The 16,506-nt window shown below is 43.4% G+C and overlaps 1 protein-coding gene across 2 annotated transcripts in view; it reads left to right on the top strand.

The window, feature by feature from the left end:
* The window catches only part of Tuft1 (tuftelin 1), a 48,740-nt gene that overhangs the window by 8,393 nt on the left and 23,841 nt on the right, over positions 1-16,506 (top strand). Inside the window, exons 2-5 of one of the 2 annotated variants that reach the window (XM_042681811.1) lie at positions 10,885-10,959; positions 11,335-11,436; positions 14,007-14,093; positions 15,489-15,578. In XM_042681811.1, the coding sequence (XP_042537745.1) occupies positions 10,885-10,959; positions 11,335-11,436; positions 14,007-14,093; positions 15,489-15,578 (354 nt within the window). The remainder of the gene's footprint in view (positions 1-10,884; positions 10,960-11,334; positions 11,437-14,006; positions 14,094-15,488; positions 15,579-16,506) is intronic. The other variant, XM_042681812.1, reaches the window with a different exon arrangement.

Genomic DNA, 16,506 nt, shown 5'->3' with positions numbered 1-16,506 from the left:
TTTTGGGGCCACAAACTCTCTCTTTCTTTCATTGGTTGTGGGGCTTGAACTTAGGGCCTGAGCACTGTCCCTGAGCTCTTTTGCTCAATGCTAGCACTCTACTACTTTGAGTCACAGCATCACTTCAAGATTTCTGGTAGTTAATTGGAGATAAGAGTCTCAGACTTTTCTGCCCTGGCTGGCTTTGAACTGTGATCCTCAGATCTCAGTCTCCTGAGTAGCTAGGATTACTGGTGTGAGCCCTGGGTACCCAGCTTTTAATCCCTTTTTCTAATGTCACCTAGTCACTCAGCTCAGCCTTCTGCATAGTGTGTCCAGCCCATGCCTCTGGGTAGGCAGTCAGATAAAAAGCAAATACCCATTTTGTTGGCTGGAAGGTGGAGTGATTGTCTTCTACTTAATGAAGGGCCCTTCTGTAGAAGGCAATTTCAGGTACCCCAAACCTACACATCAGGTGGGTTGGGTGTCTCTCCTGGGAGAGGACCATTACCCAGCCATCCATCTGGTCCTCTTCTTTGACCTTATTGGGTTTCCCCATCCTGGCCTCTTCAGAGCCTGTTATTACAAGGTGATGACAATTTCCATTTTTCAGAGTGGGCAAATTGAGGTGGCTGCTACTCTAGCTTGAGAGATCTTGTACACTTGGGGTGAGAAAGGGGACAGGATTGGAGAACAGGGGGATACAAGGTTCTGGGTCTCCAGCTCGGGGCCTCGCCTGTACTTGCCTTCCCTTTACAAAGAGTCTTACTTTTTTTTTTGCCAGTCCTGAGGCTTGAACTCTGGGCCTGGACACTGTCCCTGATCTTCTTTTTGCTCAAGGCTAGCACTCTACCACTTGAGCCACAGTGCTACTTCTGACTTTTTCTGTTCATGTGGTACTGAGGAATCAAACCCAAGGCTTCATGCATGCTAGGCAGCCAGAGTCTTACTTTTAACACCCACTCATTATACTCCTCCCCCTCACCCCCAACTCCATAGATTCCCCCCCCCCCCCCATGAGTCTATTCTTTCACATATAAACCTGTGGTGTGAGAACCCCTGCAGCCTGGCAGGCTTATCTCCCTGGAGCCTCCTTGTTTATCTCCTAATGCTTCTCCTTGAGGTCTTGATCGCCAAGCCCTTTGCTATGTGTTTACCCCCTGTTGGCTTTGAGGAATGAGTCACCACTGGAGAGTTGTTTGAACAGAGTAGAGAGGCTGCCTGTAATTTAGAGGTAGCTGGCTTCTCCTTGAAAGTGTTTATGAGGTTAGAGGTGGCTTACCTTGTGATTAGTGCTACTCCTTTTTCCCTAGAGAAGAAGAATCCACTTCACTTCTTGCTCTACGCAGAGTGTCTGGTGGGGACCACCCTGCCAGACATTTTTGAGGTATCTCTAAGGCTTTCTGGAGTCTGCTTATAGTCATGAGGTCATCCAGCTTCAGAGAACAACTAATCACACCAATCAGACAGAAATCCTAGGTTTTCCATCCTTGATTCTGAGTTGGGGTTGAGGGGTGAGGTTGGTGCCCTTGTAGATTAGACAGGATTTTCTGCTTCTAGAGGATGATGAGGTACTGAGAGCCTTAAATTCTTCTTCAATTCCAGTTAAATAATGTGCTTTTCCCACCCTTTGCCTGCACAGCTGCTTGGGAAAAGTAATGGTGCCTCATCTTTGAGAAGTGATTTATGGTTTGCAAAGCATTTTCACATTGCTCTTTTGCATCTGCTGGCCCTGCCTAAAATGTGGGCAGTGTGGTTCAGATCACCACTACTTTACAGAGAGAAAACTGAGGCCCAGAGATGAAATGGTTGGCTCAAGGATTAAGAGACATCAGTCAGAGTTCACACTCCACCTCTGACTCCAAGCTTAGTACCTTTTTTTCCTTCTCTTTGTATGTTTTATTATAGTAGTATTATGCAGACACATTTTATTGCCAAAATCTTAAATACCATGGAAGTATATAGAAAGAAAAGCCTTATTCCTACTCTTCTTTGATGTGTATGAATCCATGCTTTCCTATGTAATTACTTTGTGTGCGTGTACATGTGTGTGCGCACGTGCTAACACGCATACTCACGCACACACATGCGTTAGTGCTGGGGCTTAAATTCTGCCCACTCATGGCTAGTGCTTTACCACTTAAGCAGAATCTCCAGTCTAGTATTTTGCTGATTAATTGGAGGTGAAATCTCAGATTTGTCTACCTGGACTAACTCTGAACCTTGTTCCTCAGATCTTAGCCTCCTAAGTAGCTAGGATTACAGGTGTGAGCTATTGACACCTATGTTTTTACTTTCAACAAATGTCACATAGCATGGTGGTTTAGAGCCCAAATGAGTCACAAGACTTAGGTTTAATCCTGGCTGCCACTGAATACTTGTATGACCTTGAACAAGATACTTCTGTGTTTCAGTTTTTAAATCTATAAAATGAGGATGTTGATAATAATTATATACTATTGCCAGGTTTAAATGAGTTAATTCATGTAAAGCCCTTTGAGAGGGCCCAACAAGATCCCACATACAGTAATTTCTATTATAGGAGTTGGCAATTATCAAAACTTTGAGTATGTATATATATGTGCTTATAAACAAGAAATCATATTTTGTGAATTGATGTCTGATTCCCTCCCTCCCTCCCTCCCTCCTTTCTTCCCTCCCTCTCTTCCTTCCTTCCTTCCTTCCTTCTCTCTCTCATTCATTCATTCATTTATTACTGGAGACTGAACCCGCAGACTTGAATATACTAGTTAAACACTACCACTGAACTTTGTCTCCAGCCCTTTTTTTTTAATTTTTTTTTTTTTTTTTGGGTCCGGTCGTGGGGCCTGAACTCTGGGCCTGGGCGCTGTCCCTCAGCTCTTCAGCTCAAGGCTAGCGCTCTACCACTTGAGCCACAGTGCCACTTCCAGCTTTTTTCTTTTTGCTTATGTGGTGCTGAGGAATCGAACCCAGGGCCTCAGGCATGCAAGGCAAGCGCTCTACCACTGAGCCACCTTCCCAGCCTGCCAGCCCTTTTTTATCTTGAGATAGTCTTTTAAGTTGCCCAAGGCAGCCCTGAACTCACTATGTAGCTTGGGCTGGCCTTGAACTCAAGATTATCTTGCCTTAGTCTCTTAAATACCTGGGTTTATAGGTATGTATCACCATTCCCAGCTTTTTTTGGGGGGGGGAGCTTAATATCTCTTGGTGATATTTTCTTATCTGTTCTTAGATGTTTATCAACAGTATGATACTTAATATTTTGATGTTATCTTGAGTGTGTTTGTTACTTTTATCCATTAATTCACCTATTAGGAAATATTGCTGTTACTTATAGTTTTTGTTGATTTTTTTTTTTTTTTTTTGCCAGTCCTGGGGCTTGAACTCAGGACCTGGGCACTGTCTCTGAACATCTTTGGCTCAAGGCTAGCACTCTATCACTTGAGCCACAGTGCCACTTCTGGCTTTTGCTGTTTATATGGTACTGAGGAATCGAACCTAGGGCTTCATGAATGCTAGACAAGCACTCTACCAAGCTTTTTGTAGTCACCTGGTTTTCACAGTATCTTTGAGTATATTCCTAAATTGGGTCAAAGGATTTGCAATGCAGTGAGACTAGTCTTTTTCCCTGCATTCTCAGTAATTCTAGTATTACTAGTATATTTAATTCTTGCCATTCAGTTGGTCTAAGAAAAATATTTGCAGGCGTGTGTGTGTGTGTGTGTGTGTGTGTGTGTGTGTGCATATGCGTGTATGCGTGCGTACATGCACGTGCATACACGTGTATGTTTCCTGGTGCTGCAGTTTAAACCCAAGGCCTCATGGTTTACTTAGCTTTTTACTCAGCTTGGTGCTTTACCAGTTTGCCTTCACTTTATGGCTTTTTGCTGGAGATAAGAGTCTGAGGGATTTTTCTTCTTGAGCTGGCTTTGAACCACAATTCTCAGGTTTCTACCTTCCAAGTAGCTAGGATAACATGTGTGAGCCACTAGTGCCCAAGTATCTGCAAAATTTATGTGAAGAAAAAAAAAATTGCTTTCCTGAAAAGCAAGAACAATGACTTGGACATATGGAAGGTTTTAAAACATAACAATAAAATGGACAACTGTATACTGACAACCAACTTAATAAACAGCTGAATACTATACTCTTTTTTTTTTTTTGGTCAGTCATGGGCCTTGAACTCAGGGCCTGAGCACTGTCCCTGAGCTCTTCAGCTCAAGGCTAGCGCTTTACCACTTGAGCCACAGAACCACTTCCAGTTTTCTGGTGGTTAATTGGAGATAAGAGTTTCACGGACTTTGTTGCTCGGTCTGGCTTTGAACTACAATCCTCAGATCTCAGCCTCCTGAGTAGCTAGGAGCTACTAGGCGCTGGACCTGGTTACCATACTTTTGAAGCAACCAAGGGCCCTTCTAGATCATTATCTTCTGCTTCCTCCACAGAACTGATCACTGTCTAGAATTTTGTGTTTACTTCTTTGCTGCTTCAGTTAATACTTTACACACACACACACACACAAAATGATATATTGCCTAGTTTGGCATGTTTTGAATTCTGTATAGTTATCATATTATGTAGGTTTTTTTATTTTACTTAACATAGAATTTGAGATTTATTAATGTCAATGCATGTTGTTGTAGCTGATTTATTTTCATGGTAGAACAGTAGGTCATTGTGCTATAATATACCAAAGCTAATGAATTCATCTGCTTGTCAGTGAGCCATTAGGGTTGTTTCTACTGTTTTTCCATTACAAAAAATTTTGCTGTGACCATACTTGTACATGCCTTCTCTTTATACTTATATACATCTATACTTCTCCCTTTGTTATCTTTCTTTTGTTATTGATGATGGTGATGGAGAATGAATCCAGGGCCTTGAGTGTGTTCTGTGCGTGCGTGCGTGCGTGCGTGCGTGCGAGCGAGCGTGCGTGCGTGCGTGTGTGTGTGTGTGTGTGTGTGTGTGTGTGTACCATTATTGGAGCATGAACTCTCAGGACCTTGTGCTCTTGCTTGGCTTTTTCACTTATAGCTGGCACTCTACCACTTGAGCCACACCTCCAGTTCAGCATTTTGCTCATTAATTAGAGATAGAGCCTCTTAGTCCTTTCTGCCCTGGCTAACTCCAAACCTCAATTTTCTAAGTCTTATCTGATTAGTTAGGATTACAGGTATGAGCTGCCCTGGATCTTAAAAAAAATGTTTTAGTATAACAATTGAACCCAGAGCCTCAAGTATGCTAGGCAAATGTTAACATAATGGGCTCTTTCGCTAAATTATTGAAGAAGAAGCTTAAATGAATAATTTAGGACATTTTTTTCTTGGTACTGGGGCTGGAACTTGGGGCTTACTAGGCAGGTACTCTACTATATCTTCCAGGCCCCTCTCTTTTCTTCTCCTTCCTTCCTTCTTTCCTTCCTTCCTCTCTCTCTCTCTCTTTCTTTCTTTCTTCTTTTTTTGTCGGTTGTGGGGCTTGAACTCTGGGCCTGAGAGCTGTCCCTCAGCTCTTCAGCTCAAGGCTAGTGCTCTACCACTTGAGCTACAGTGCCACTTCCGGTTTTCTAGTGATTTATTAGAGATAAGAGCTTCACAGACTTTCCTGCCGGGGTTGGCTTTGAACCTCAGATCCTCAGATCTCAGCCTCCTGAGTAGCTAGGATTACAGGCGTGAGCCACCAGCGCCTGGCCCTTCCTTCCTTCCTTTCTTCTTTCTTGTTGTTGTTATTGTTCTTCTTCTTGGGGGCTTGAACTCAAGGTCTAGACCCTATCCTTGAGCTCTTTTGCTCAAGGCTAGTGTTCTACCACTACCACAGCACCACTTCCAATTTTCTGGTGGAATTGGAGATAAGAGTCTCACACACTTTCCTGCCCTGGACTGGTGTTGAACCATGTGATCCTCACATCTCAGCCTCCTAAGTAACTAGGATTACAGGCATGAGCCACCAGAGCCTAGGGCCTCTTTTCTAATGTACACATTTAATACTATGAATTTTCCTTCCAGAACTGCTTTTACTATGTTCCACAATATCTAATATTGTATTTTCATTTTCACTCAGGTCAATGATTAAAACATAATATTATTAAATTACATAATTTTATTTTTTCCTGGTCCTTAGAAATTTTCTACCTGTTTTTCCTGTTACTTTTTTTTAAACTTTGATTCTGCTATGTTCAGACAGTATATCCTATATGATTTCAATTTTTCTAAATTTGAGGTTTTATGACTGAGATTATGGTCTGTTTTCTTTTTGGGGGGGGGTCTGGTCGTGGGCCTGAACTCAGGGCCTGGGCGCTGTCCCTCAGCTCTTCAGCTCAAGGCTAGCGCTCTACCACTTGAGCCACAGCGCCACTTCCAGCTTTTTTCTTTTTGCTTATGTGGTGCTGAGGAATCAAACCCAGGGCCTCAGGCATGCAAGGCAAGCGCTCTACCACTGAGCCACCTTCCCAGCCCACTATGGTCTGTTTTATCATGTGTTTCATAGCCATATGAAAGAGTATACTTTCTTTTCATGGTGGAATGTTCTATAAATGTTGATTAGTCTGTTGGTTGATGATGGTATTGTTTTTTGGATTATTTTTTGTGGGGAGGTTGGGGGTGGGTCATGGGGCTTGAACTCAGGGCCTGGGCACTTTCTCTGAGCTCTTTTGCTCAAGGTTAGCCCTCTACCACTTTGAGCCCCAGCACCACTTCCAGTTTTCTGGTGGTCAGTTGGAGAGAAGAGCCTCATGGACTTTCCTACCCTGCTGGCTTTGAGCCATAATTCCCAAATCTCAGCCTCCTGAGTAGATAGGATTACAGGTGTGAGCTACTGGCCACCTGGCTGATGGTATTGTTTTTATATATTCTTTTTTGGTGTGTGTGTTGGTCCTGGAGCTTGGACTCAGGGTTTGGGCACTGTCCTTGAGCTTTTGTGTTCAAGTCTAGTTCTCTGCCACTTGAGCCACAGCGCCACTTCCAACTTTTTTTCTTTTTGCTTATGTGGTGCTGAGGAATCGAACCCAGGACCTTATGCATGCAAAGCAAGCGCTCTACCATTGAGCCACCTTCCCAGCCCCCTCAAGATTTTTAAAAAATATATTTATTGTAAAAGTACTGTACAGAGGAGTTATAGTTACATGAGTAAGGTACTGAGTACATTTCCTATCAAGCATTATTACCTCCTCCATTCCTCAAGATCTTTAAAAAATAGTCTTTAGTTATGATTGGAAGTTTAATTATGATCTATTGCAATATGAATTTTAGGTCTATCTGTTTGAGGTTTGCTTGGCCTCTTGGATTTGTAGGTTTATGTCTTTTGTCAAGTTTGGGAAAGGAATTTTCAGCATTTGTTTATGAGTACTTTTTAAAACTCACCCATTTCTTTCTCTGCTGTGTCTGGGATTCTAATGAACCCCATGAATTCATTAGAATGAAAGGCTGGGATAATCTTTTCAGGCCTCCACCCAGTCTAATTGTTTATGCTTTTATTTACTGGAATGCCTGGATTAATGAAACACACTGGGCTTGATGATTTTCCTTGGGTAGTTAACTCTTTTGTTCTCATTCAGAGATGCCTTGCCCTGGCTTTGCTCAGCTTCCTCTAGATATGGGGAGTCAGTTTTTTAATCAACCTTTTATGTTCATGTCCTGAGGAAAAGAACTGGCAGTAATTCTGGCTATCTTGAATCATCCCCTCATTCTTTTGTTTTATTCTCTCAACCTAAATATCACACTGCATTCACTGGGCATTCAGAAAGTACTTAATCTGTGCTCGGAGCTGTGGATGACAACAGTGTTTGAGGAGTTGATGGTAGAAAAGGCAATTCCTTATGGAACATAAATAACTGAGAGGCAGATGCCTTGGGAGACTCTCTGGTTCTGAGGGAATTCAGGGAGGGGAGGATGTGTTTTCCACAGGATGCTAGGCGCGTCATGGAAGATGTGGCGTTTTAACATGAGCACTTGTGAAACTCGTAGATGCCCTAGGAGAAAATGGGAAGCAAGCATATTTAAGGCAAGAAAAATGATGAGAGCAATGATAGTGAAGTTGAAAAGCACAGGGTGCATTGGAAAAGAGATAAAATGAAGTGAGTCCACCCAACCAGTGAAGAGTCTTGTATGGTTCTGGCTTTTGCTTAGTAGGAGTTAAGTGCTTTTGTTAAACAAGAGAGCTGTAATAGCTTAATGGTAGAGCACATGCTTTAGGACGTAGAAGGCTCTCAGTTCTATTTCTTTTTTTTTTGGGTCCAGACGTGGGGCCTGAACTCTGGGCCTGGGAGCTGTCCCTCAGCTCTTCAGCTCAAGGCTAGCGCTCTACCACTTGAGCCACAGTGCCAATCTGGCTTTTTTCTTTTTGCTTATGTGGTGCTGAGGAATCGAACCCAGGGCCTCAGGCATGCAAGGCAAGTGCTCTACCACTGAGCCACCTTCCCAGCCCCTGGGTTCTGTTTCTATCTATTCCCTCTCAAAAGAAATCCAGGGAGGTTTACTGGGTGTGGGCATGCACACCTGAAATTCCAGTACCTGGGAGGTTAAGGCAGAAGATTTGAGGGTTAGAGGCCAACTTGGACTACATAGTGAGATGTGTGTGTGTGTGTGTGGTTTTGGTTTTGTTTGTGGATTGGTTTTGTGTGTATATGTGCTGGTCCTAGGGCTTGAACTCAGAGCTTGAGTGCTGTCTCTGAGCTTTTGTACTCACGGATACAGCTCTACCACTTGAGACACAGTTCCAGTTTCAGCTTTTTTATTGCTTTTTTGTTTTGTTTTGGGTCTGGTCATGGGCCTGAACTCTGGGCCTAGGTGCTGTCCCTCAGCTCTTAAGCTCAAGGCTAGCACTCTACCACCTGAGCCACAGTGCCACTTCCGGCTTTTTTCTTTTTGCTTATGTGGTGCTGAGGAATTGAACCCAGGGCCTCATGCATTCAAGGCAAGCGCTCTACTACGAGCCATCTTCCCAGCCCCTTTTATTGGTTGAGATGAGAATCTCACAGACTTTTCTGCCCATGCTGACTTCAAACTATGGTCCTCAGATCTCAGCCTTCTGAGTAGCTAGGATTACAGGTGTGAGCCACCTGGGCCTGGCTTCCAGCCCTTCTTTCCGCTCATGGGAACCAAGGGCTAAGCTTATTCTACACCACATATAGTATAGTTTACTGGCAGTGTTTGTTCCATTCTGTCTTGCTAGCCTCTCTCAAGGTTATTGTCTTCCCAAATTTCCATCCCCTACTTTTCTCTCTTACTCATCCCTTCACAAGATTTTGTTTTTGTTGTTTTTTGGGTTTTTTTTGTTTGTTTGTCCTGGCAATGAAGCTTGAACTCTGGATCTCAAGCTCTGGCTCAGTTTCTCACTCAGCTTTTTAGCTCACAGCTGATATTCTGCCATTTGAGACATATCTCCACTTCTGGTTTTTTTTTTGTGTGTCCGGTTGTGGGGCCTGAACTCTGGGCCTGGGCACTGTCCCTCAGCTCTTCAGCTCAAGGCTAGTGCTCTACCACTTGAGCCACAGCGCCACTTCCGGCTTTTTTTTTTCTTTTTGCTTATGTGGTGCTGAGGAATCGAACCCAGGGCCTTGAGCATGCAAGGCAAGCGCTCTACCACTGAGCCACCTTCCCAGCCCCTCCACTTCTGGTTTTTTGCTGGCTAAATGAAGATAGTCTCTCAGACTTTCCTACACAGGCTGGCTTCAAACCTTGATCCTCAGATCTTGGCCTTTTGAGTAGATAGGATTATAGGCATGAGCCTGAGACTCCCAGCTTCCCACTGTGTTTTTATGGTCGTGTGTGTGTGTGTGTGTGTGTGTGTGTGTGTGTGTGTGTGTGTGTGTGTGTGTGTGTGTGTGTGTGTGTGTGTGTGTGTGTGTGTGTGTATGTGTGTGTGTACAGCTAATACTAGGACTTGAACTAAGGGCTTGAGTTTTTGCTTGGCTTTTTCTCTCATAGCTGGTGCTCTACCATTTGAACTATACCTCCATTTCTGACTTTTTGCTGATTAATCATAGATAAGAGTCTCAGGAATTTTTCTGCCTGGACTGGCTTTGAACTGAGATCCTCAGATCTCAGACTCTTGAGTAGCTGGGATCATAGGCATGATCTACCACCTCTTGGCCACAAAAGTGTTTCTTTTTTTGTTTGTTTGTTTTTTTCCCTTTGAGTTAGGAAATTAAATCTGCTCATCCTTTGAAAATGAGGCTGATCTTTAGATAAAAATCTATTACCTGGGCTGGGAAGGTGGCTCAGTGGTAGAGTGCTTGCCTTGTATGCATATGAGGCCCTGGGTTCGATTCCTCAACCCCACATAAGCAGAAAAAAAAGCCGGAAGTGGCACTGTGGCCCAAGTGGTAGAGTGCTAGCCTTAAGCTGAAGAGCTCAGGGACAGCAGCCAGGCCCAGCGTTCAGGCCCCACAACCCACCAAAAAAAAAAAAAATCTGTTCCCTTACTTGCTTTCATTTGGATAATTTCCATATGGCTCAGGGAAATAGGGTTTGAATTCTAGTGCTTCCTTACAGTTTGGTTCAGAAAGGTTATCCTAGTCTTATAAAGGGCTACTGTAACTTCCTGGCTGGTTGTCAGGAGCAGAAATTCTGGGTTAGAAATGACCAGTCCAGGGGTAACTTCTGCACCATTTGGAAAGAAGTGTCCAGGCAATGTGTCCCCTGTAATTTGGAACTCAGGACAGCCCTCTGGTGCTGTATGGAGCAGTGTGCTTTATGGTCTCTAGTGTGGTGAGAAGAAGATTGTCAGATGACCCAGAAATATGCCAACACCCAGGAATGATTTGATCTTGGGCAAGTTAATACCACCTCTCTGGACCTTAGTTTTCCTGTCTGTGAATTGACCATAGAAAACAGCCCATTCCACAGAGCTGGCAAAACCACTGTCACTGGTAGTACTTTGTAGACTATAAAAGTAAGGGGTTATTGTTGCTGTCATTGTCATTATTAGGGCAGCGTGGACATTCTCAGGCTGACTCTCCAGAGTGAACTGACAGGAGATGAACTTGAGCACATAGCCCAGAAGGTATAGAGGTTTCTGGTGGGGCAAGGCCTCTTCTCCTTGGCCAGTTCTTCTGTCTTGTTGCTGACTCCTCACCCCAATGCTGCTGGGAGCTGCCTTTGCTGCTACAAGCTTTCAGCTTTCAGCTGAGCTCAGCATTATGTGCTGCTTTGGGGGGTGAGACCTCTTCCCCCACTAACATGAAAACCAAACTGTATGTTCTACTAATGTTCCCCCACCCCACGATCGTGCTGCTGTTTGGCTTGTTAGAGGTTCTAAATGATGTTTGGAGGGGAATCTCAGACTAATACTTCAAGTCTCTTGAGGAGCAGGTCTCCTGCATTGGTCAGGGGCAGGGGTTTGCAGAGTCCTTTTTGAGCCACTTCTTCTCTCTGGCAGGCGGGCACAAAGACTTATGCCATGGTGTCTGGCCACTCAGCTGGTCATTCCCTGGCTTCGGAAATGGTGGAATCCAACGATGGACATGAGGAGATCATTAAGGTATGCTTTATTCTCCTCCCCTTTCCTCCTTCCTTTTTTCCCTGCAGACGTAGGAGAGGGAGTGGTGAACATTGCCAGAGGTAGCTTGTGGTTTGACTGCAAGGACCCAGACCTGAGAGACTGGCTCCTGATCATCTCCTGCACAGCTCTTAGTTAACACCAGGAGAACAGAGTCTGCCTGTAGTGACTTGGCCTTCAGCATGGGATTGATAGGATGATTTTTCTGAATGTTTGTAAAATTAAAACAATTGTTATTTTTCATAACTTCCATATGATATAGTTGGATCAGTTCTAATATTCAATTTAGTCATTGTAACTGGGCGCTGGTGGCTCACACCTGTAATCCTAGCTACTCAGGAGGCTGAGATCTGAGGGTCATGGTTCAAAGCCAGCCCAGGAAGGAAAGTCCATGAGACTTTTATCTCCAATTAACCACTAGAAAACCGCAAGTGGCACTGTGGCTCAAGTGGTAGAGTGCTTGCCTTGAGCTGAAGAGCTGAGGGACAGCGCCCAGGCCAAGAGTTCAAGCCCCACAACCAACAAAAATAAATAAATAAGTAAATAAAGAGAAAAATTTAATAATTGTTAATATGTCACAGACTTGTACAGCCAATCACCTCTGTTAATTCTAGAACATTTCCAGTTCCTCTCTGCTCTCGAAAGCCACTAATGTGCTTTTTGTCTTCCTGAATTTGACTACTCTGGATATTTCGTAGAAATGGAATCATATAATATATATGTCTGATTTCTTTTTTTTCCTACTCTTTTAAATTAGTACATATTAACTATATGGAATTCAGTGTGCTCTTTAGATACATGTTTATACTTAGCATAGTTTCAAAGTTGATGCATGTTTTGTGGCATGTATCAGTACTGATTTTTTTTTTCCAGTCCTGGGGCTTGAACTCAGGGCTTGCTCACTGTCCTTGAATTTCTTTTGCTCAAGGCCAGCACTCTATCACTTGAGTTACAGCGCTACTTCTGGCTTTACCATTTTGAGCCACAGTGACATTTCTGGATTTCTGGTGGGTAATTGGTTATAGGAGTTTCACAGACTTTCCTGCCTGGGCTGGCTTTGAACTGTGATCCTCATATCTCAGCCTCCAGAGTAGCTAAGTTTACAGGCGTGAGTGACCAGAGCCCAGCCTAATTTTATTTTATAGGCTTTTATTCTATAGAGTTTTTGCTTTTTTTTGAGATAAGATCTCTCTTTTTTCTTTTTTTTTTTTTTTTCTTTCAGTCCTGGGGCTTGAACTCAGAGCCTGGGCACTGTCTCTAAGCTTCTTTTGCTCAAGGCTAGCACTCTACCACTGAGCCACAGCACCACTTCCAGCTTTTTCTGTACTCATGGGTAGAGCCCATGGTTTCATGCATGCTAGGCAAGCACTCTACCACTAAGCCACATTCCCAGCCCTGAGACAGGATCTTAATAACTTTTCTCTAGCCTCAAGCTCACAGTTCTCTGAGTGAGAGAACTGTGAACTTCTGTTTCCTGGATATCTGGGTTACAAAGATATACCACCATGCTCAGCCCCATCCCACATATTCTGTGTCTACAAACATAAATAGCTGGCATTTTAATGGCTGTAGAGTATTCTATTAAAGACCAATTTAATTAAACATTCATTCATGAGCATTTTGTCTGTTTTCATTCTTTTGTAACTATATACAATATTTTGTTGAACAGAAATGTTAGTAAATTATGTATTTCATAGTACAAGTAATACAGAAAGATTTTTTTTTTAATTTTTTGGTTAGTTGTGGGGCTTGAACTCTGGGCATGGGCGCTGTCTGTCCCTAAGCTCTTCAGCTCAAGGCGAGCCCTCTACCGCTTGAGCCACAGCGCCACTTCCGGTTGTCTAATGGTTTATTGGAGATAGGATAAGGGCTAGGAAGGTGGCTCAGTGGTAGAGTGTTTGCCTTGCACATGGGAGGCCCTGGGTTCAATTCCTCAGCACCACATAAGCAAAAAGAGCCGGAAGTGACACTGTGTCTCAAGTGGTAGAGTGCTAGCTGTGAGCTGAAGAGCTGAGGGACAGTACCCAGGACCAGAGTTCAGGCACTCGACTGGCCAAAAAAAAAAAAGAGTCGCACAGACTTTCCTGCCCAGGTTGGCTTTGAACCGTGATCCTCAGATCTCAGCCTCCTGAGTAGCTAGAATTACAGGCGTGAGCCACCGGCGCCCAGCTATGTTTTCTTAATTGTAAAAGATTCAAGCATGGTATGCAGAGTCATAGCCCTCTTCCACAAGAGGAGTCACAGTAAGTAGTTTGGTATGCATTCTTCCAGCCTGGTTTCCATGAATTTACATACATATGGTAAACACATGAGTACTTATGACTATGGCTGCATATTGTTTGGCTAAACTTATTAGGACACATTTGTACTTGTTGATTTAGTAAGTCTATGAGTAAGTATATTATTTAACTCTTCTGATCTGAATTACCAGATTGCCTCCCTGTAAATTGGTAGTAACAGGTTGCATTCCACCAATAGCTGAGGCCATGTCTTTGTATGGAATTAATTGAACTTGAGGTCTGGTAATACACAGTGTCATTGTCCTGTTCCAGGTTTACTTGAAGGGAAGGTCTGGAGACAAGATGATCCATGAGAAGAATATTAACCAGCTAAAGAGTGAGGTCCAGTATATTCAGGAGGTGGGTACTCCCCCCCCCCCTCTCTCTTTGTGACAGTTCTGGGGCATGAACTCAGGGCCTGGGCACTATCCCTGAGTTTCTTTTGCTGCTAGCACTCTACCACTTGAGCCACAGTGCCACTTCTGACTTTTTCTATTTATGTGGTACTGAGGAGTCGAACCCCACAGGCTTCATACCTGCTAGGCAAGCACTCTACCACTAAGCCACATTTTCAACCCCAGTACTCCTTTTTGTGAGAAGTTCTTAGGCCATTTGTCTATACCTTATATTTTGAGGATCCTTTCTTTTATAGATTCTTTCGTCCTTTTGTTCCCTTTATATTCCTGAAATGCCTCCATGTGTTCCCATGTGTCAGATATACTTGTTTATTTATTCATTCATTTATGTAATGATTTGTGAGGATTTTTTATTTCTTCTACTATTTTTTTTTCTCCATGCCAGTATTGAGACCTGAACTCAAGTCCTGGGTGCTGTCCAACAGTGTTTTTGTTCAAGGCTAGAGCCCTAGCTCTTGAGCCACAGCTCCACTTCTAGCTTTTTGGTGGTTAATACGAGATAAAAGTCTCATAGACTTTCCTGCCTAGGCTAGCTTCTAACCTTGATCCTTAGATCTTAATCTCCTGAGTAGCTAGGTTTACAGACATGAGTGGTTTGCTGGCACCCAGCTTTTCCCACTTTTTTTTAATTAGTATCAATTAGTTGTACATTAGGATTTTCTTTTGACATGTTCACATATGCATGATATATCCTGATCAAGTGTACCCCCCCCCATCATTCCCTCAAATACCATTTTTGAACCTTTGGATACAATCCATTAATTAACAAATACTCGAATGGAGGGATGCTCATGTAATAGAGTACCAGCTATGGGTGAAAAGGCTAAGTGAAAATGAAATAGCCTTAGTTCAAGCCCCACTACCAGCACGCACGTGCACAGACATGTGCGCACGGACACACACACACACACCAACACATACTTATGAAGTACAGTGTACCAACTAATTCTCTCTGGGACTATTCCATCCAGTGCTGTCAGCCACTTCCCCAGCCTTTGTCAGCCCCCCCAGCTTGTTTTTCTTGGTGCACACACATACACACACATACCTATATCTATAAATACCCATAAATATGTTGTACTATATATACCATACACTGTGCTGTATACTATATACATGTTATTGGTCCTTTGTGTTGTGTTTCTTCTCAACTAAAATGATAGCCAGGTTAGGGGACTCATCTGTTTTGTTGCGTGCAGGAGAGACCCATTTGACCATTTTCCTTTGTCCCCTAGCCAGTATTCAGTGCAAGATTCATAATAGTAAGGCAGCAGGGGAACCACAAAGAGTGTTTCTCTCCCTACTCTGAAGCTTAAGTATCGTTCTCTCCCTTCCTCAGGCCAGGAACTGTCTGCAGAAGCTCCGGGAGGATATAAGTAGCAAGCTTGACAGAGATCCAGAAGACTCTCTCAATCGACAGGAGATACAGGTGAGGGAATGGGGCACCATAGCCTGGAAGGGAGAGGATCTAAGGGACGCTGGCTTCTCTAAGAGCTCACAGTGCAGGTAGGGCTCTCAATAAGTATGCTTACATGCATCAGCCTGTACCTAAGTAACCTGCTCTTGTAATGTTGCACAAAATTGAATTTTCATAAATTGTCCTAACTTATTGACATATCCTCTTATCTGTAAAGACTGTATGATCAATTGTCTAGTAATGCACTTTGCAAAGACTATTATGTAATACAAAATAAGGTGCTGTGAGGCTGAATTCAAACTGTAGTTCTATCACATGCACAAACACACACACATGTGCATACAAACACATACACAAAAACAGTCACTTATAAATGTAAACTTTTTCTGGGCACCAATGGCTCATGCCTGTAATCCTAGCTATTCAGGAGCTAAGATCTGATGATCACAGTTTGAAGGCCATGAAGGAAAGTCCATGAGACTTTTATCTCTAATAAAGTACCAAAATAGCCAGAAATAGAGCTGTGGTTCAAGTGGTAGACCATTAGTCTTGGCAAAAGAATCTCAGGGACAATGCCCTGGCCCTAAGATCAAGCCCCAGGACCAAGAAGAAAGGAAGGAAGGAAGGAAGGAAAGAAGGAAGGAAGGAAGGGAGGGAGAGAGAGAGGAGGGAGGGAGGAAGAAGGAAGGAAGGAAGGAGGGAAGGAAGGGGAAACTTTTTATAAGTTGACCTTGCTCAGTTTGGGTGACATGTACAATATAAAGGAAGTCTTGGCCTGCAGAAAGAAAGAAGGAAAGAAAGAAAGAAAGGGGCTGGGAAGGTGGCTCAGTGGTAGAGCGCTTGCCTTGCATGCATGAGGCCCTGGGTTTGATTCCTCAGCACCACATAAGCAAAAAAAAAAAAAAAGCCAGAAGTGGTGCTGTGGCTCAAGTGGTAGAGC

Source organism: Dipodomys spectabilis, unplaced genomic scaffold, assembly GCF_019054845.1.
Source record: "Dipodomys spectabilis isolate Male_0828 unplaced genomic scaffold, ASM1905484v1 ptg000069l, whole genome shotgun sequence".
Classification (NCBI taxonomy): domain Eukaryota; kingdom Metazoa; phylum Chordata; class Mammalia; order Rodentia; family Heteromyidae; genus Dipodomys; species Dipodomys spectabilis.
This window is presented reverse-complemented; position numbering and strand designations above follow the sequence as displayed.